At 43.5% G+C, this 21619-nt stretch overlaps 1 protein-coding gene across 1 annotated transcript in view; it reads right to left on the bottom strand.

Annotated features, from left to right (window-relative positions):
• Positions 1-21619, bottom strand: part of MYO3B (myosin IIIB) — a 331588-nt gene that overhangs the window by 148627 nt on the left and 161342 nt on the right. The window contains exon 9 of the mRNA XM_062196326.1: positions 4266-4421. Within this exon, the coding sequence (XP_062052310.1) occupies positions 4266-4421 (156 nt within the window). The remainder of the gene's footprint in view (positions 1-4265; positions 4422-21619) is intronic.

Genomic DNA, 21619 nt, shown 5'->3' with positions numbered 1-21619 from the left:
CATCTGCCTTCTCTGCTCCTATTCCTTGTTGCTGGGGTTTACCACGGACGACAAGACGGAAAGGGTAGCGGAGGTGATGGAGCATCTTCTGAGCGTGTCTGGTACCAAACGCCGTCCTGCTCCGCATACATTATCTTAAATGCAAATCAACCTATTCAGTTATGTCCCATTGGGGTTTTCTGCACCACTGAGTAACCATTATGTCCATCTTTAATTGACCTTTATTATATAGTCCTTACAGGAATTATTTCAAAGATTAAACACTTCCATAGAGTCCACAGCCCTCTTCCAACTCTAAGACCACCCTGCTTTGCTTGTTAGAAAAACTAAAAACTTATTATACCTCCTCTCCATTCTCAAATTTTCTGTGTATTTTTCATCTGACATCTGTGTCTTTCCCAAGTTAGAGGTTCTCTCTCTCTAAGGTCAACCCTTACCTTAGGCCTTCTTGCTTCCTCCTCTTTAACTCCTCTCCTATCTTCAATGTCTCCTCTATGTAAGATCCTTTGTCGACACCTGTCCGCGTCTTCCCATTCTTTATGAATCTGCCTTCTTCCCTTGCAGCATCCTCAAACCACCAACTCCCCCCTTTCCTGGGGAAAGTCCTAAAAGTGGACAGACCCTTCCCTGCCTCTGCAGGAACAGCAAGACAGCTTTCCCTGCAGGGCAGAAGTTTCACTGCTTCAGATCAGCTTGCAAAACCAAACAAGGCACTCCAGCTAGGGCACCCAGGACTGTTTGGACCACTGAGGAAACTCCACTTTAGGTGGAAATCTAGAAACTTTGTGTGGTAGCTCCTACTTGGAAGGACTTGGCATTGCATTTCACAGGATACTGAAGAGGGAGGAGTCTTTTTGATTCCCTTCTGTCCCTCAGTGTCTTCTTGCAGTTCCCATTTAATTGAAGTGTAAACAAGGGGAGGGACACAGGCCCGGTTCCTAAGCTCCCTCAACCAATCCATCCCTAGATCCTGATAATATCATTACCTTATTTGCTTCCACCACTCGTATTGCTATGATCTGTTTGCTCCTCTCCCTGGCTCCAGCCTCACCCTGCTCCACACTGCAGTCAGGACAACCTTTCTGGAATACAGCCTTGAATGAAATCCTTTAGTGGCTCCTAGTTTTCTAAGAACAAAAACCCAGTTCTATAGGCCCCTTATGACCTGGTATCTGCCTGTGTTTTCTCTCCTACCTGTCCCATGCTGAGCCACAGCCATGACAAGTAATTGTTCACCAAATTCCCCGAGCTCCCTAGCCCCTGTGCTCACTGCTCACTCTCGTCCCTCCACCTGGAATAACCCCTTCCCCAAGTATCTTCTACAGATTCGTCAGGACAATTTAAGAATTATCCTCCCAGGGCCAGCGCTGTGGTGTAGCAGGTAAAGCCACCACCTACAGTGTCAGCATCCCATATGGCCGCTGGTTCGAGTCTTGGGTGTTCTGCTTCTGATCCAGCTGTCTGCTATAGCCTGGGAAAGTAGTAGAAGATGGCCCAAGTCCTTGGGCCCCTGCACCCACGTGGGAGACCCAGGATAAGCTCCTGGCTCCTCAGTTTGGATTGGCTCAACTCTGACCGTTGAGGCCAATTGGAAAGTGAACCAGCGGATGGAAGACCCCTCTCTCTCTCTTTCTCTGCCTCTCCTTCTCTGAGTAACTCTGATTTTCAAATAAATAAATAAATCTTAAAAAAAATCATCTTCCTACCAGTTCCAAGGGGTCTTCCCCAACCATACCAGCTCCACATTTTTTTGGTGCCTTTCCCACGGGCTCTTGGAGGTACCCCAGGCATTTCTTTATCTGGTACTTTTCATGCCTAGCTGTTCTCATCTGATCCTGTCTGTATCACACACCAGGCTACCAGCTCTTTATCAGGAACTGTATCGGATTCACCTTTGTAGTTCCTCTGTTCAGCATGGTGCCTGACACCTAAACACATAAAAACATCTCTTACACGAATAAATGAATAAATTAGATGTTGAATAAAAGATAAAACTAGGTGTTTTTAACATTCACTAGCTCAGCTGTTTGTTTTCACAATCTATACAGTAAGTAAAAAGATGAATTTGCACAGATTAAAGGCAAGAGGTAGTTAGCTTTAAAAATAAATAAAAGACTCTATATTAAATAGCCTGTATATTACTTCCACTACTTATACCTATTGAGGGTTAATTCTGCATCGAGTGCTATTTCAAACATTTTTACATGTGGACTAATCTAACCCTCAAAACAATCCCTATTTTATAGAAGAAACTTTAGGGCAGAAAAACTATGTAACTTCTCCAGTAAATAGCTGAGCTGGGATTCAAGCCTGGCAGAGCTGGTAGTTTTACCGACCATACTGTCCCACCAGCTCTGTGGCAGAAGCAACAATGGGTGACTATTTGGTTTTCCTCATCCAGGCACTCTCTCTGTTCTCCACCCTGACTTGGAAACTCACAGCTTGAAATATGCAGACTTTTCAGCATCCACTGACATCTGAGAGTGTTTCCTGGTGGGCTTAACAAAGAGGAAGTCATCTTGTGGGACGTGTGGCCCTGGAGAGTGTCAATTGCATGCATTGTATTTCCTTTGGAATTCATTTTCCTACCACCTAGGGTAGTGGCTGTTTAAAGTTTTGATACCTATTTGTGAAGTTGTATTTTCTTCTTAAAGCACTGTTCAAAGAAACACAACTACTGAGGGACATTCAAGATGATCAGGATCCTGTGAGAAGCCTTTGCCACCCTACCAGGCTTTTGACATCAAAAGGGTTCAGAAAGATAAAGAGAAATTAGAGGAAGAGGGTGAGAGCTCAGGGAGTGTGATTTGCTGCAGAGAAAGGAGACAAATTTTACAAAAAGGACACAGACTTGGTCAGGCGAAGGTACAAAACTGGCTAACTTTGCAAAGCAGGTCTCGGGAATCCCTCTGCAGCACATCTCAGAGCAGCAAGAGGAGCTCAACCTGAGCGTTGAGTCTGGTTAGGGCTCGGCCTTTGTTTCCTTGCTTGTTCACTTTGGGTGGTGGTGCTGAGTGTCTGTGTTTGGAGGTGGGTGGCAGGGGGCAGTGGCTGGTGCACAGGAACAAAAGCAGGGAAGGAAAAGCAATTTCAGTCCCTGAGGTTAAACCACAAGTTCCTAGGCTTCACAAAAAAAAAAAAAAAGAAAAAAGAAAAAGAAAAAGAGAGTCACACGAATCTGTCTGTATTTCTCTACCCTGTAAGCAAGCCATGGAAACAGAAATGGTAGCATAAAAGGGGAAACAGCAGGACATCATTTGTTTTGAGTTGGGCAAAAGGGATCCTGGTGGGGAAAAAAAAATCAGCAAAATAAAGTAACCTTGAAACTGTGCTTCCAGCTCCTCCAGCTCTACTGCCAATGTTTGGCTTTTTGATTTGTTAACAGTTTCCTGTAGAATCCATAAATATTTCCAGAACTTGTGATTTAGGATATTTTATTTTCTTCGCTTCCACTACTTCAAGAATGTTTTTTTCATAATAACGGACTAGGGCTTATCTTCATCCTGGCTGGTTTTATAAAACCAAATAATTGCTGAGCAGAGGCAGTGCCTCTAGTTGCATTTAATTTTTATTTTAAAGAGAAATCCTGCCACCGTCTGGACAGCAACTGTAGATCTACTTTTTAAGAAATTCACCATGGAATACTGTTGGAAGCAGCTGACCCTGAAAATAAGCAATCTTTTAGACACCTGCCCACTATAAAGATGGGGGCCGGTTGCTTTAGATGATGTAGATGATATCTAATGCTGAACTGCCTCTAAGGCTTCTTTTTAACTGAAGAGGAACCCGTCTCAGAGCACATGAAAGAAAAGCCTCCAGTGCTTAATGTGTAATCTTCCCCAAACCACTTTACGGCCTTCATTTCCAGTCTCTCTGGTCTGCAATGGCCAACTAGAGATTTTTCACACAATCTCAGCCATGGCTGCTTTCACACAGTTACCTTTATTGGTTTAAAAAAATATATACATTTAGATAAATATAAAAATACATTTGTTGGTTTTTAACCAAAGCTAATGGAACAGGAGGCAGAATGAGATTCCAGCCATTTGAGAGAAATTACCCATTAGAGCACAGACTCGCAGTTTGCCTCGGAAGCCTGCCTCTCATCTGCTGGGCACCTGAGGACTTAATGTCATGTAAATGAAACTCTCAAAATGTAGGGATGCAGTCTTTACCAGAAACAAGAATGGGCAAATCAAAACTCAGGACTGTCGTTTTTAGTAAAGAACCACAGTGAGAAAGCCGAAAGACACAGAGCACCGTACCTGGTTTTAGCAATGGGGTTTTGATGCTTCTGGTCTTGGAGCACCTTGGCCAGCTGTTTCTGCAGAAACACAACCTTTCCGTGGGCTCCTTTAATGAACGGGTGGTCGAGGAGACAAGTGACGGAAGGCCGCTTTTCAAAATCCTTGATAAGACACCTGTTTGCAAAAATCAACCATCAAGCCCAAGTACAATCTTGGATACTCTGTTCCCCTGTGATTATGGGAGAGGCGGCTGGAAGGCTCATGGGGAAAACCTGATCGTCAACCCTACACAGTTTTCTTCATAATATGTACCAGAAAATAGAAACAATGATTCTATTTTAGTTGAATTGCTGAAATCTGTTTTAGTTTGGTTGAAGCAAATATTGAGAACACAATCAATTTTTATTATCAACTTGATTGGAAGTACTCGAAATACAGAAAGTAGACTGGTCAGACTGTTCTGAATTTTCCACACAGCAAATTGTTTTCAATAGAGCCAGGTGGGTGAGTCTATACACTTCAGTTTGGAGGCATATAGTATACTTAAATAGCATCTCAATTAAATACTATTTTAGGAAATGCCCATTATTTGGCAGAAGAGAAAATGCATTTAGGAATTTCCAAGGAAAAAACTAATAACAAAGAAATCTTACAAAGAAAATTTAGCAGCATGATTTCTCTTGTCTTCTTAAAAGCAAAAAAACCTCAGAAGAGGAAGTGACTACAATCTAATTCAGAAAAATTGGAATGGAATTATGCAAACAAGAAACAAAAAACCCATTCAAAATGGTAAAAGATTAGGTTGCACTTAAACTCCTCTGTGGTTAATTGGTTAAAACCACACCAGTGTAACCACTTTCTGTCTCATATTCAATGCTCTTTAAGAAGAAAACAATGAATTAGTACATTTTGCTGCCTGCTCTATACTTTATGTTACTAGAGATCTCCGTGTGACTGTGGATGATCTTGACACAAGGAACTTTCTAGTGAAACTGGATCTAATGAACACCCCCTCCAATTACCACTGCACTTCTAGTTCTGAGCAGCTGCAATTGCATCAGCTCACATTGGAGGCTTAGGGTAATTACTGGGTGCCACTCTGCCCACTCCAGAAATCAAAGTGTTGAGTTTTCCCAAAGTGGCATGCCAGCAACATATAAAACATATTTTTAATCATTGAAAGGCACTGACAAATGGTAAAAAAAAAAAAAGTTCAGCCTCACCTTGAGCCTCTTTTCGGAACATTGAAGCAGAAATCCTAAAACAACCTTCAACCATCAATTTACACAAAAAACTTGAACCTTTGCAGTTTCCCCATACCCCTCACCTGCCAGTCCTGAAAGGACGTTCGGCGACTTTCACAGTTAGAACGTTGTTAGAACTGATCCAGGGGATTCCCTCTCTCTTGGAACTGGAGCTTTCAGCCAGAAAAGCCAACGGAACCTCCATTATCTCTATTCTGCGGCCTGCGAAACTATAAATGCCACCCTGCCTGGCCTTGGAGAGAAATCAATCATCTGGTTCAGGGCCTGTTGTTCATTTCCTATTTCTCCTATCAAAAAACACAAAATCGGTGCATGTGTTCAATAAAGATTGCGTCTGGGCCTTTACATCAATGGTCATCCCTTGATTCCACCTATAATCATCTGTATGTGTGACTATCAAAGGAAAATAAATGCCAATAACCATGTTTCCTGAAAATGAGGGGGAGGGGCCAGCGCCATGGTGCAGGTTAATCCTCCACCTGCAGTACTGGCATCCCATATCGGTGCCGGTTCTAGTCCCGGCTGCTCCTCTTCCTATCCAGCTCTCTGCTGTGACCTGGGAAAGCAGTAGAAGATGGTCCAAATCCTTGGGCCCTGCACCCACATGGGAGACCAGGAAGAAGCTCCTGGCTCCTGACTTTGGATTGGCACAGCTCCAGCCATTGCAGCCATTTGGGGAGTGAACCAATGGATAGATGACCTTTCTCTCTGTCTCTCCCTCTCACTGTCTATAACTCTACTTCTCAAATAAATAAGTAAAATATTTTTTAAAAAAAGAAAAGAAAAAGAGGGGGAACCCGAGAGATAGTTCTATCATGAGTAATTCAGGTGTATCTGGCCCAGGGCCTCCTGGCTTGAGAGATGGTAGATAAAAACTCCTAAAATAAAGAGTCTCCATGGCCTTTCAGAATCCCCACTGAAGATGGGCTTGGGACTTTTCACACATCCCCTGTGTCCTCAAAGGGAAGGGGTGGGATAGGAGTCCAGGAGCTGATGGATCCACAGCTAAACCTGCCTGGTGACCTTGGGCAAGCCAGGTTATATCTGTTTCTCATCACCAGATAGACACATCTGGACAATGGTAGCTACCCAAACAAAAGAGACTTCTTGCTTCCCCACAAAATATTACATATTAGACCCTTCTTTCACTGCTATTACTTGTTGAAGCTTCACCTGACAATGGGTAAACTGAAAAAGGATGGGTAAAAGGAGCCATGCTCAGTCACCTATGGATTGATCACTGCGATATTTCAAATGAGCAAACCCAGGAGGCTGAGGCTAAAGAAGCAAGAGTGGCAATTACTAAAAACTTCATAGCATGTGAAGGACAGTGGGCTGGAACTGCCTCTATCCTCTTCCTTGGCTTAGGAGCCTTGGAAGTGTTTCGGGCAAGGCCCAGATAAGCTCCTTTAGGTCCTTCAGTGAGTAAAGTTCCTTGAAAGCGTTTGAGAGAGACCAGCAAACCATGCACCATCCATGGAAAGTGGTCCCTACTGGAGTCTGGGGATGGAATTAAAGCTAGTGTCTTGTGTTTCACAGTTTTGGCATCCACTGGGTGCAAGGCTTGCAACAAGATTGTAAGATTGTTATTTATGTTGGAGAGGGGCTCTTTCTAGACCAGCAGATAATAAAATGAGAGGACCAAAGAAGGAAATAACATGTAAATCTGTTGTTTCATGAAGATCCCAAAAATGAAGATGCTTGCTGGAGCAATGATCAGGAGAACTGTTGGTTCTCTCAGTAAGACCGGAGTGGGCGGAGTGTCATTCTGTGGGATCAGCAAAACTGAAACTGAGGGTGTCCGGGAAGAATGCTAAGCAGAGTTGTGACACATCCAACTGCGCTGGAGGATTTTTAGGTGAAGGGCATGGAGACCTTGAGGTTAGAACCTTATTCTAAAACACTCCTGTATATTTTTTCTCATGGGAGCCACGAGCTGGTCTGAAACGGAATTATTTATTATTTTACTGATAAACAGAAGAAAGTTCTTTCTCCCGTAGGGGCAGATGTGGTTGAAAGTCATGTGTTATTAGCTATCAGGGCATTGGCATCATATCATTTCATTTACTCAGCAAACTCTCATTACATGGCCCTAGAATTAACCAAAATAAAGGAATTCACAAACAATTATGACCTTTTTTCCTCAAGTGTCTACAATCTAATTGGAAAGATGAAAAAACCAGAGAAGCAGGGGAAACAGCCAAAGCCAGCATTTGCTTATATTTTTAGGATGACAAAAAAACAACACAAGGGGCTGGCGCTGTGGCTCACTTGGTTAATCCTCCGCCTGCAGCGCCGCCATCCCATATGGGTGCTGGGTTCTAATCCCGGTTGCTCCTCTTCCAGTCCAGCTCTCTGCTGGGCCCAGGAAGGCAGTGGAGGATGGCCCAAGTGCTTGGCCCTGCACCCGCATGGGAGACCAGGAAGAAACTCCTGGGTCCTGGCTTCTGATCTGCGCAGCGCCGGCTGTAGCGGCCATTGGGGAGTGAACCAATGGAAGGAAGACCTTTCTCTGTATCTCTCTCTCGCTGTCTAGCTCTATCTGTCAAATAAACACACACACACACACACACACAAAACATAGGGCTCCAAACCACAGGACCCAAACTGTCTCTTCTAACTCCTTCTTTTAGGAAGTGAGGGAATTGAGGTCCAGTCCCAATAGTGAAGAGGCCAGTATCCCAATTCCCAGGAAAATCCTTTCTCCTCAACTCTGTGACACTAAAAGTGGCACAGCTACAACGTGTGACACAGTACCAGAGGGCCTGTGGGTGGTAGTGAGACTCTAGTCCCAGAAGACTTCCTGCAGCTTAGCTAAGTCTTGGGCAAGATTTGAAACTAAATTGAACTAGATTGGTGGAGAAGAGGTGTAAGGTGTTTTGAGGTTGGAGAACTGGATCAAGTAATGCATACAAGACTAGGCAAGCTGGGTGCCAGTAACTCAGGAGACCACCTTCACCTCCAAAGTTGCCTCTTTTGATCACCTAAAAATTGCTCATTTTAGTCCCTTTACCAGCTTTAACTAGGATATGGATATAATGGTTATAGCTTAAAACTTGGCAAGTTGGTGCCCAAACTCTAAGTTAGTAAGCTCATCTTATCCATCTTACTCTCCTTAAAGGCAAGGCTTTGGTCTATATCGATGAAGTTGACTGTTGGAATCCTTAGAACTCCTGACAACCTCCAGGTTCTTTACAAAAGACTCCTCTTGATTGATTTAAAGGACCAATCATGTAAAACTAAGGAAGTTCTAAAGTATTTTCTCATGATAGGATTGCTTATTAAAGCAGGAATTCCAGACATAGAATATTGTCCCCACTGTCTGGGACTGAACAGCTTTTATAAAAGGATATCTAAAAACGTTGAACTCTGTAGAGGAGATGGGAGCCAACCAGTGAGGTAAGTTGGTTGAAGCATTAGACATGGAAAACATTGCATCAAGAAAAGAAACTAAGGGGTGCATGTTGGGGAAAGCAGGAATCATTCATTCATTCTCTCTCTCTCAAAATTATAAGTAATTCTTTCATTCCTAGATTTTTTTTTTTTTTATTTCAGAGGCAGAGAAAGAGACAGAGAGAGCTCTCATTCACTGGTTCTCTCTCCTAATGCCTACAACAGCCAGGGAGTCAGAGAGGAACCCAACTACTGCAGCTATCACCACTGCCCACAAAGGTCTGTATCAGCAGCAGGTTGGAATCAGGAGCCGAAATTGGGCACTGAACTCAGGTACTCTGATGTGGAATATGGCACCCTAACGTGGTTTAACCACTGGACCAAATGCCTGCCTCATCTTTTTTTGGGGATGAGGGTGGTGGGGAGGATTTAGATATAGTTTCTGTCTGGCCTAAGAGACACAGCACAAAGCAGAACAAAAGATTCATTTATGCCATGAGATGTATGTAAGAGAGACTGGATTTATAAGGCCATGGTGGATGATTTGAACATGATAGACAAGTTCCCCAGAAGAAAAAAACGAGCACATTTCAGCCTTGAAGGGAATCAATCCACTACCTAATTTGAAATTCTAGTCCTTTCCATCATGCTTTCTTGGCTGAAGATTAATTCCTGGAATTCATTAGCATCACCACATTAAACACTGGTTGTTGGAGCCATTTGCAGCCATCTCCCAGCCTGGCTCCTGTCAGAGACAGGCAGACAGCAAGGTCGGCTGTGGCATTGGGGGCCCCCAGCGTCCTCTGCTCCCAGATGGCAGTGCTGCGGGGACAGAGCTGTTGTGTCACTGTGCACCCCCGCCTCAGAACCGCAGAACCAGCTGCTTGCAAGGCGGAGCTGTTTATCAAGTGACGCAGACTGAACTTGACCAATGAATAAAACAACTGAAAAAAGAGCAGCTGGAAAGGCAAAAACTAAAAATACTGGGGACGTGATGGGAAAAGCGTGAGGGTGAGCAACATAATGCTACACATCAGAACAAAACTAGATCGCACTCGGATTTACGTCTCTTCCAGTGTCTTGATGAATATTCTCCTTTTTTTTTTTCATTCCTCCACTTCCTTGTAGGCCTGCTGCTTAGATGAGTGTTCCAGTCGCTATAGAAAATCCAAACTGCAGTGATCTGAGCAAACATTCTGTTGCCCCATGATTCACCATGCAGCCCTGTGGTTCCTATCACTGTCAAACAGGAGGCTGACTGACAAAGAGGCCTCTACATCCAGAGGAGAAAATCCTCCAGAGGATACACTAATTATAGGTTAAATAGGAGAGCCCGTGGAGCTGTGCCTTGGAAGAAAATTTCCATTATGCAAGACAAGATTATGGCATTTTCCTAAAGTGACTAATGCTTCAAACAGAGGCAGGCTGGGAAACTTGATGCTGCCTGTGTTATTTCCGTGACATGGGACCTCCCTGTTGGGTGGAACAGTCAACTGCGTTTCAGTGTTATTGAAGTTTACAAATCCCCCCTGCAGAGGTGTATTAAGCTGCAATTATACTTGAATGTCCCATGGGGGAGGGAGGGCGAGGATGTGGGGTCCACACCGGAAGCAGTGAGAAGAGCAAGGCAGATGCCCAGCTAACCACTGGACAGCAAGGGGTCAGTATCTGCTAAAAGAAAAACAGCCCCGAGAAAGTAGGATGCAGGGTTTTAGAACAGGAAGCTCAGTCTCCTTTTGAAATGGGAATGGGAGCAGGCTGGTGGGGCAAAGTCAGAGAGAGACCCCAGAGATGCAGGCCAAGGGGCAGCCACCAGCTTGCCTGAGATCTGGAGCTAGGAGACCCAGACACAGGGCTAGAAAGACATGCAAATCAGCCCAGCTTTTAGACCATGCTGTTAGTGTCAAAGTGCCATGGCGAGCTCAGCCAAACCCAGGAAAGAAATCGAAAGGGAAGGATGCTGCATTTCTTCTAGACTGAGGCTGGGGAGAAAGAAAAGAACATTTCTCACCAAGAGACTCAGAAAAGGTAAAGAAGGTGACAAGAGAAAATATGTAGGGGTCCTGAAGCCAAAAGGCCAAATCTACAAGCAGATAGCACAGAATCTACCCCCAGGGTGAAGGAGTGTGCACCTGCGTAGCTGGACAGAGTCCCCGTGCACAAGCAGGGCACAGGACTGGAGGTCTCCCTAAGGCAGACAGCCCCAGTGCATGGCCCCTAATGGCCCAAGGTTGCAGCCTGAGTGAAACCTGTCCAGGCAGGTACTTCCTACTTACCCTCTGTCTCTGATCCCATGGTCCATATTAAACCATCAGAAAAGCCCAAACTATGGGATGGGAGATGTGGTACCCCAAATTCTAGATCCTCACACACTGTTTGTCTGGAGACAGGCTGAAGGCCACAGTGGGGAGGAGGAGCAGAGGAAAGGACAGTGTACCACGGACAACAGGCAGAATCAGTCTGGGAGGAGGGGAAGGAGGGGGCTATGGAGAAGTGTCAATCAAAGGAGATGAAGTGAGAAGGGAGAAGTGGAACAGCCCAGAGCCAAGCAGCAGACCAAATGCGGGCACAGGTTCAAGGTAAACAGAGGTACGTCCAAGGAAAAGCCAACTGCAGGTAGGTCAGCTGAGGTGGCTGTCTTATTGTTGTTGCTGGCACTTTCTGCTTAAGGGGTGCTTTAAAGTGCCTTTGCAGAAGACTGGGGACACTTTATGCCCTCTGCTGACAGGATGGCAGCCAAGGAAGACCTCAATTTTTGTGTCCTAGGACTAAGACAGTCTTCAAGATTGTAACTGGTCACCCCAGGTCACCACCTTCTCCCTCCTCCTTGCTTTGTTTCTTTCTTCCTTCGCTGGATTTTTTGTGAAAAGCACTTTGCAATTAAACAGATATCTCTCCAGGGCAATTCCAGCCATGTGGTATAGTCAGGGTGCCAGAGGAATAAAATGAGCCCTTGTTTCACAGCACAGCCCCAGCAATCCACTGACGGCATTGTTAGTCTATGGTGAGATGCCACTCTCTAGCTCAAAGGGCTGGGAGAGCAGAATCCTGGTATTGCTTCCTTTTGCAGATGATAGGGTAGTGGCTTCCCAAGAATTTGGGTCTTCACCTCCCTGCAGATGCCACTGGCTATCTCTTGCAGCATCCAGGCCCTGCCTTTGGATCTCAGTGAAGCTGAGATTGGACACAGGTCAGCTCTAGACTCAGCCAGAAAATCAGAGTTGGGTCTTGACTTCCTTCTGAAGTCTTTGCTTGAGGTGAAAATTTAGGAACTTTTTGCTTAAAGCAGCCCAGGAAGATGAGGCACAAGTAAAGTAGAAGTGATGGTTAAATTCAAAAGTGGTAGAGAAAGTTTACATGCATCAGAACAAGAAAATCCAGATACTGCCAAATCCAATTAACAAGTTTTTTGTTTGTTTATTTGAAAGGCAGAGACATTCAGAGATCTCCCATCTGCTTCTTCATTTCCCAAATGCCTGCAACCACCAGGGCTGGGCCAAGCCACAGCCAGAATTTGAGAACTCAACCCAAGTCTCCCACAAGGGCATCAGGGCTCCAGAGGCTTGGACCGTCACCACTGCCTCCCAAGGTCTACAGTAACAGGAAGCTGGAATGGAGAACAGACCCAGGACTAGAACCCAGCATTCAGACATAGCCAATGGACATCCCAAGCAGGTTTTAATCTCCATGTGTTGGCAAATCCATTTTCAAAGAAATTTTTATTTTGTATTATTTTATATTTTAATAGACAAGAGTCAGTATATAACAATATTTATAGTCACCAAACCCATTATTCTCCTAAGCATGACACATATACTGATTCATTTAAGTAAATGTTTGGTTAGTATCGGGGCAGCAATCAATAAGGGTGCATCAAAAGGTTTGTGAGAAAATGGAATTAAAAGATAAACTTGATTTGAAATGTTTTGAAATCCATGCAGTTTTTTCATTTTCCATGAACTTTTTAAAGATTTATTTATTTGAAAGGGGTAGAGAGAGAGAGAGATCCTCTATTTGCTGGTTCACTCCCCAAATGGCCACAAGGGCCAGGACTGGACTAGGCCAAAACCACGAGCCAGGAGCTTCATTCTGATCTCCCATGTGGAAGCCCAAGGACTAGAGCCATCCCCCCATGCCTTCTCAGGCATATTAGCAGGGATTGGAAGTGGAGCAGCCAAGACTTGCACCAACACCCCATGGGATGCTGGCATCACAGGCAGAGAATTAGCCTGGTATGCCACAACACTGATCCCCCATGAACTTTTTGAAGACCACTTGTATGAAGGTTAATAGCCAGGTATTGGGGGTCAAATCTAACTCTACTTTTTACAGCTATGTGATGATATGCAAGTTTAAATTATATTCTCTAGGCCTGTTTTTATCTATAATTTGGTCATAAAGGTGGGTAACTGTGTGGGAATAAATGAGATAATCCATGTAGAGTGCTTAGTACACTGTGATCACTCAAGAGGAGGTCACTGTGCCAGGTGCTGAGGATACAGGGAGTCAGCCCACTGGGAGAAGACAGCTGTGACACCCCAGTTGGCAGGATGAGTGCTACACAGTGTCTGTCTGTTTTGTGCTGTCATAACAGATCATCTGAGGATGTATAATTCATAAAAACCAGAAATTTATTTTCTCCCAATTTGGGAGGCTGGGAAGTTCAAGAACAAGGCACTTGTGGGTTTAATTGCTTAGTGAGAGCTGCTCTCTGCTATCATGGTTGGATCCTCCAAGGGGGGAGGAATGCTGTATCCTCACATGGTAGAAGGTGGAATGGCAAAGGCAAGAAGGGGTGAACTCCCTCCATTAAGCCCTTTTAAATTTTAATTCATTAATTTTATTTATTTGAAAGGTAGAGAGACAGGCAGACATTTTCCAACAGCTGGTTCACTCCCCAAATGCCCACATTAACCAGGGCTGGGCTAGGCTGAAGTCAGAAGACCACAACTCAATCTGGGTATTGCATATAGAAGACAGGGACTCAAGTATGCAAATCATCACCAGCTGCCTCCCAAGGTCTGCATTAGCAGGGAGCTAGGATGGAAGGCAGAGCTGGGACTTGAACCCAGACATTCCAGTATGGAACTATAGCCATCCTAAGTGGTACCAATTGCTGCACCAAACACCCACCCCTGCTCATCCTTTTCATAAGGGGCACCTAATCCCACTCTTGAGAGAAGAGCCCTCATAGCCTAATCACTTCTCAAAGGCACTACCTTGTAATACTATCACATTGGCAACACCTGAATTTTGGAAAAGACATATCAAACCATTACAACAAAGAAATGTTAATGTGCAATGGCTTCTTGAGTTAAGTTAGAATAATACTGTACTTTTTACTTAGCTATGTTCTCTCAGTGTGACTCCTACCACTGAGAACAAATTCCTGTTTGAAAGTAGATGCCCTGATCAGAATTTCCAAGTTCTGGAGGGAAGGTGACTTCCAGTGTCTGTACATTCAGCAAAAGCAAGGAACTGTGGCATTTTCAAGTTCAAGCCATCGGGTATTCTTGTTTTGGGATGTCTAATTTCTTTGATTCAAAAATCAATTTCCATCCTAACAAACAGTCATAATCTGCTTCTTAGTGCCCAGAGATGTGTATGGGGTTCCTTCCCTTGATCCTACTTGCCATCCCTGAATTAAATACCCACAATTCTCATCTGTATGCAGTACACAGACATGCCAAGAGGAATGAACAACTCATTCCATGCTCAGGACCAGGGCAGGGTGGGGGGTTGGCCAAGAGACTGCAAAACTAAGACAAGACATCCCATTCATTCTTAAGAAACTCAGGCATGGGGCCGGTGCTGTGGTGCAGTAGGTTAATCCTTTGCCTGCAGCACCCGCATCCTATATGGCACCAATTCTGGTCCCAACTGCTCCTCTTCTGATCCAGCTCTCTGCTATGGCCTGAGAAAGCAGCAGAAAATGGCCTAAGCACTTGGGTCCCTGCATACACATGGGAGACCTGGGGGAAGCTCCTGGCTTTGGATCAGCTCAGCTCTGGCCATTGCAGCCATCTGGGGAGTGAATCAGCAGATGAAAGACCCTTCCCTCTGTCTCTCTCACTGTCTGTAACTCTACCTGTTAAATAAATAAATAAAATCTAAACAAAAAAAGAAAGAAACTCATCATTTCCTGGGGCAAAGAGAAACTTATGATTATGAAAGATGGTGAGAACCAGGTAAAACTGAATGGACTGATGTATCAAAAACCTTACACGGTATTTGCTATAAATGGTACTTCCTCAGGGACTGGTGGGTGGGGAGACAGGGGAAATGCCTGGGGTAGGATGTAAACATGAACAACAAGAATTCAAGACTGAAATGCACAAGCACTAGAGTAGGTCGAAGAAAGGAAACAATCCAAAACAGCAGAATCAGTGTTTCACGTGAGATGGTACTTGGGTCTCGAAGGAGAAACGGGAGGTTCGCAGAAAGTGTTTGGAAGGGGCATTCAAGTGGAGGGTACAGGAAGCTCTTGGAGAAGTTCATTGGTGTAAGAGGCAAGGCTCATAACAGGAACAGAGGAAAGAAGAATGCAGTGTAGTAGAGATAGGGCTCAGGATCTGGGGACATCTTTTCAGAACCCAAAGGCCTTGTCAGTGAGCTTGGGCTCCCTTAGCCATACTGGACTGGGGCTTTTCAGCCGGAAGGTAACACAATCAGACCTTGCTTTTAGAACATGAGCTGGTACCACACTAGAGAATCACTTAGATGAAGGGAGGGGGCCCATTCAGGAAGCCAGTAGTCTGAATCAAGGCAGTGAGAGGAAAAGAGATGCTTGTAGCTGTGGAACTTTGAAGTCAAGTCAAGGGCACAGAAAGAAAGCAGAAAGGCCACTGGTGGAATCTTGGGTAAGCTTCAGTTTAATAAACAGATCTGTGAGCAGAAAAATCTATCTCTTACTACCCGAAGGCCATGAAGTTGCCAGCTCCATGATCTCTTTTTAGCTCCCCACTCAAGTTGTTACTGATGACCACAGAGGACCTGTCCCTCCACCCTGACAGCTCTCTTGCCTCACTGGAAACAATGTTGCATCTCCTAGTTATTCTTACTTTTTTTTTTTTTTTTTTTGACAGGCAGAGTTAGACAGTGAGAGAGACAGAGAGAAAGGTCTACCTTCGGTTGGTTCACCCCACAAATGGCCACCATGGCCGGTGCATTGCGCCGATCCAAAGCCAGGAGCCAGGTGCTTCTTCCTGGTCTCCCATACAGGTGCAGGGCCCAAGTACCTGGGCCACCCTATACTGCCTTCCCGGGCCACAGCAGAGGGCTGGCCTGGAAGAGGAGCAAACGGGACAGAACTGGCGCCCCAACTGGGACTAGAACCCGGAGTGCTGGCACCACAGGCAGAGGATTAGCCTAGTGAGCTGCGGCGCCGGCCCTCTTACTTTTGTGATCATTCTTGCTCACTTGTTTTCATCTCCAGGTAGAATAAGATGACCAAGGCAGAGATGACAGTGGATTCAAGGACACACAGCAGTGAAAATAGAACCACCAGCATTTACGCACAGAGGCTTAGAGTTGACTCCTGAGCTGCTGCTGACTTTACCTAGTGGACCAAATGCACCAAATCACATCACGAGGAGGGGGTTTGCTTCCTAGAGCAGGGTAGAGATGGCCAATCCCAAGCAAGTCTGCAGAGTCAGCTGGAAATGAGTGGGTTCTGCTATATCTGCAGATCTGGCACTAAGTAAAAAACGTATAAGAAAACCAGCAAAAATTTCTAGACATCAAATATACAACCAATTACTGCAAAGATTTTTACAATAGCTTTAAAGAGAGATAACTCATATACCAAACATTTGACACATTTAAAATGCCCAACTTATGGTGGGTATTTAGGCAGGCATTTCAACACTGGTTAGAATACTTGCATCCAATATCAGAGTGCTGGGGTTCAAGTCCCAGCTTTGCTCCTGATTCTAGCTTCCTGCTAATGCATACCCTGGGAGGGATAAGGTGTTGACTCAAGTACTTGAATCCCTGCCACCTGTGTGAGAGACCTGGCTTGAATTCCCTACTGCTGGTTTTGACCTGACCCAGTCATAGATGTTGTGGGCATCTGGGAAGTGAACCAGAGGATAGAAGATTGATCAATCTGTCTCTCTCCCCTTCATATAAATAAATAAAAAAAATTAATGGAAAGCATCACTCAAATATTTTTAGTATATTCACACAGTTGTGCAAACATTACCATAATCAGTTTTCTTTTTAAAATCAATTTTAGAACATTTTCATCACCCCAAGGAGAAACTCCATAGCCATTAGCAGTCACTCCCACTCTCCTTCAACCTCCTCAGTTTCAGGTAACTACTAACTGACTCTGTCTTTACATATTTACATAATCTGGATCTTCATATAATATGTGTGGGCTTCTTTCACTTAGCATATTTTCAAAGTTTACCATGTCATAGCATTTATTAATATCTCATTACTTTTTATTATAAAATATTCCATTATATAGATACACCAGATTTTGTCCATCTATTCACCAGGCAGCAGACACTGAGGTATCTTCACTTTAAATCTATAATTAATTAATGCTGCTATAAACATTTCTGTGTAAGTTTTTATATGGGTGCATGTTTTCATCTTTCCTGGGTATATATCTAGCAGTGGAAGTGCTGAACCATATGGTAACTTTATGTATAGCCTTTCTAAAGAACTGCCAGTCTGTTTTCCAAAGGACTTGTACCATTTTATATTCCCACCAGAAGTGTGTGCAATTGACTTTTAATACTTCATCTTGTTCCAGAAACAATTTATGCATCTTATAATAACACAGACTTAATTAAATAAAGGTATGTGCCATAAAGCAAGATAAAAAAAATTACAAGCAGAAGAGAAAAATAAAGCAAAGGAAAAATTCGGGAAGAAAAATAGAAATTAGGATACCAAGCAAATGACTTTATTAGTGGTGATTACAAATCTTGCTCTGGACTTCCTAGCAGACAATGAAGGGAAAATATAGGCTGCTTCTTAAAATCTATGACGTGAAACAGACAGCTGCCTGGTAAACTGTGGTATGGTGACAATGAGTAGGAGGAGGATGATAGTAATTGGTAATAGGACTAAAGATATCATTTTCCTAGGAATGACTACTATTACCCTTTGGTAAACATAACCATGAATTTCAAAGAGCTGTTTCTTAGGACCCTCTTCAATCTCAGTTGATGCCTTATATCAAAGAATTATCCAGTAAAAAAAAAAAATTCTCCCTGGGTGGTCAACACAAGGAGGCACAGAGCTCTCTGATCTTAATCCATGGCTAAATCCACCAGAGATTTGGTGAATTTTTACAGGGCCACACCCCTTAATTCCTACAAGTTGAATACAGTGCCCAGTTCCTGGCAGCAATCAAGTTAAGGAAAGGCAGAAAACAAACTACCATGTGCTGTTCATTGCAAACAGAAGATTGCTTTAAAAAAAAAAAAAAAAAGTCCACCTTCTGAATTGAATTGAAAATAACTCAAAAGAGGGAGCAATTTAATCCCAAAGGTGAGAGTTGGGAGAGGAAGGAAGAAGACTGGTGCACCATGAGTGCGAAAACAATGGGACCACTGAATTTGCCTCCTAAATGATTGACAATAACGGTTCCAACTAGAGTGGTGGAGATGGGAGATTCTATTAAAAGGAGAGGTAATGGCTTACAGCTGCAATAATATTGGTGGCGTTGTGTCTATCCACATTTTGTGCCCTTCCCTTAATGTGTATTCTTTGGTAAAGACTCAAATTGACTAAATACTTCTTTGGCTGATTGCCAATTATACAATATTGATGGGATGAACATCAATTGGGGGAAATGAACTAAGCCAGGTTTTCATAACAAATTAACCACTACTAAAACAACTGGAAAAAAATCTTGATAGACAACATGTAGTTGTAAATGTTTTATGCAAATCAGGATTCTGCATAGCTATCGGCTGCCTTGGTTCATGTTCCTGAGGACCTAAACCACCACCATGCATCACCTGCCATTCTTCTGCCTGACTTCTGAGCATAAAAGCTTCAAAGGACAATGGACCGCAAGGCTCAGACCTTAACTTCTGATGTTCTTTAGTGTCTTGCTGAGGAAGTGGCCACCCAAGAAAGCCAGGAAGTACTTCTCTGTGTGTTTTAGACCAATAAACGAACAATTCACCCCCCCTAGGGATGTCTGTCCCGCGCCTTGCTCAAGAACTAAATTTTTGTAAGATAAAATATTTTTCTTTTTAGGCAATGGAATGAATAAAGACACTGACTGCCAAGGAGAGTCTGGGGAGTCCTTATAACATGATGGAGCAGAACAGCTCCATCTATTACATCAAAGCCTCATCAGAGACCCTAATCCTTTCTGAAAGGAACTCTCAGGCAGCCAAGCCTTTAATTTGCGGAATAATAGGCCATCTGATTAACCCTTGCAAAGCAAAGCACAGGCACTGCAGGCAACAAATGTTCCCAGGGGGTTGAGAAAGGAGGAGGGAGGCATTTGGAATACTTTCCACTGCACTGTTAGGGAACCAACTCTGTGCATGGGTTTCTAAATGGTTAGCTTTCTGTTTTCCTTTCTCATTTTCCCTATTCTCTCTCCCCAGGGGACAGGCTGCTTCCCTGCCAGGTACTGTGGTGTGTCCTCAGCATCAGGCCACTGTTAACTCAGGGAGCTGCATAGATCGGTGGAATGACTGTGTCACAAATACACTCACAGCAGCCAATCGCTGATGTGAAAGGCTCTTTCAAGACTATTTACTCACCCACCTCTACCTACTGCAATCTCCTTCTGCTCTAGGAGGAAAAAAAAAAAAGAAAAGGAAGCAGACCCACAGCTGGACGAAAGGGAAGAGAAATGAAAGTAAGGGAGGAAGTAACGTTAGTTTGGACATTTATCGCATCTGTTGCGTTTCAACAAGAGATATCTAGCATTAAACAAAGGTGTCTGCTTCCTTGTAAGAGATTTTATTACTGGATGTAGACAACTGTATACTATGTTGCCAAGGACAGGTAACAGCTTAGATGGGTCATGGGCTTCACACTAGTGTGCATTAATAAATCACATACATATTAGCCTTCCTGCTAGTTATATCAGATAATGAGATGAATGATTGAACGTACGACACCATGGTCAATTATCATGTGGGTGATATAAATTCTATTGCACTGAGGACATTTATCTCTGTATTGATCCAGCTTTGCTAGCAAGGATCATAAATTACCAGCCTTCCATAACCGTATGATAAATACTCTCATAAAAGAATGTCACCAACTCTTGTCTTCCCAGTAAATTCCCTTACAGTTTCAGTGAAAGAAGAAACATACAGAGTTTCTGTTTTATTTTTACTAAACAATTTTTAGGCGCACTTCTAGGTTCACAACAAAATTGGGAGGGAGGTACAGAGATTTCCCAGACCCTCCTTCTCCAGGACATACACAGCCTCTCCATTTTCAACATTGCCCCCCCCTACCCCGCAACGCCATGATGGTGTATATCAGATATAGCAGATGACCGGACACTGACACAGCCTGACTACCTAAAGTCCAAAGTTCACCTTAGGATTCACTCTTGGTGCTGTGCATTCTATGGGTATGTACAAATTTGAATGACATGGATTCATCATTGTAGTATTCACTGCCCTAAAAATCCTTTGCACTCTGCCTACACCACCCTTTTCCCACCCTCTACTCCTAACAATGACTGGTCTTTTTACTGTCTCCACAGTTTTGCCTTCTCCAGAATATCATATTGTTGGAGTCAGACCCTATATAATGTTTTTGCATTGGCTTTCAGCACTTAGTAGTCAGTATTTAAGATTCCTCTGTGTCTTTTCATGCACTGATAGCCCATTTCTTTTTAGCACTGAATAATATTCCATTATCTAGAAGTGTGGGTTTATTGATCCATTCAGTAGGACATCTGGGTTACTTCCAATTTTCGACAATGGCAAGTACATGGGTTATAAATATCCATGTGCAGATTTTTATGTGGACATGAAATTTTCAACTCCTTTGGATGAATCTCAAGGAGCAGGACTACTGGATCATATGGTAAGAACATGTTTAATTTTCTAAGAAACTGTTTTCTTGGATGGCTGTACCATTTTGATCTCTTACCATATTGAGTTTCTGTTGTTCCATTACCTTGCCAGCATGGGGTATAGATGAAATTCTGGTCATTTCAACAAATACGAAGTGGTATCTCACTGTTACTGAATCACTTTAATTTTATTGTCAAAAGTTACATGTGAGATGAAAATCTTGGAGGAAAGCCTGTATATCCCAAGCAAATGAACAGAGGCATGCCGGGGCCAGCACAAAAAGCTCCTTAGACATTGTTACATTTTATGGAATTTTGTGGATAAATTGGTTGATGTCCCATCAGCAGCTTGATATTGGTTGTGGTGGGAATAGCTATACCATGGAAATTGGGGAATACTACAAATCAACATCCACCCCTTTCCTGCTTGTAAACAGGAAATCTTGAGGGAAAACTGACAACCCAACAAGGCAAAAACATTGTCTCATGAGTAGAGATCTCTTTTACTATATTTTCCCTACATTTCTTTTCTTCTCACTTCTTGCCTTCTGTTGGATTGATAAGAAAATATTTATAAACGATTATTCTCCTTCTGTTGTCTTAAAATTTATTTATTTATTTGAAAGGCAGAGTCAGAGACAGAGAGATCTTCCATCCCTAAATGACTGCATAGCAGGAGTTGGGTCAGGCTAAAG

This window comes from Lepus europaeus, chromosome 1 (assembly GCF_033115175.1).
Source record: "Lepus europaeus isolate LE1 chromosome 1, mLepTim1.pri, whole genome shotgun sequence".
NCBI classification, from domain to species: domain Eukaryota; kingdom Metazoa; phylum Chordata; class Mammalia; order Lagomorpha; family Leporidae; genus Lepus; species Lepus europaeus.
Note: the sequence above shows the minus strand (reverse complement) of the source record. Positions and strands in the feature narration are given on the sequence as shown.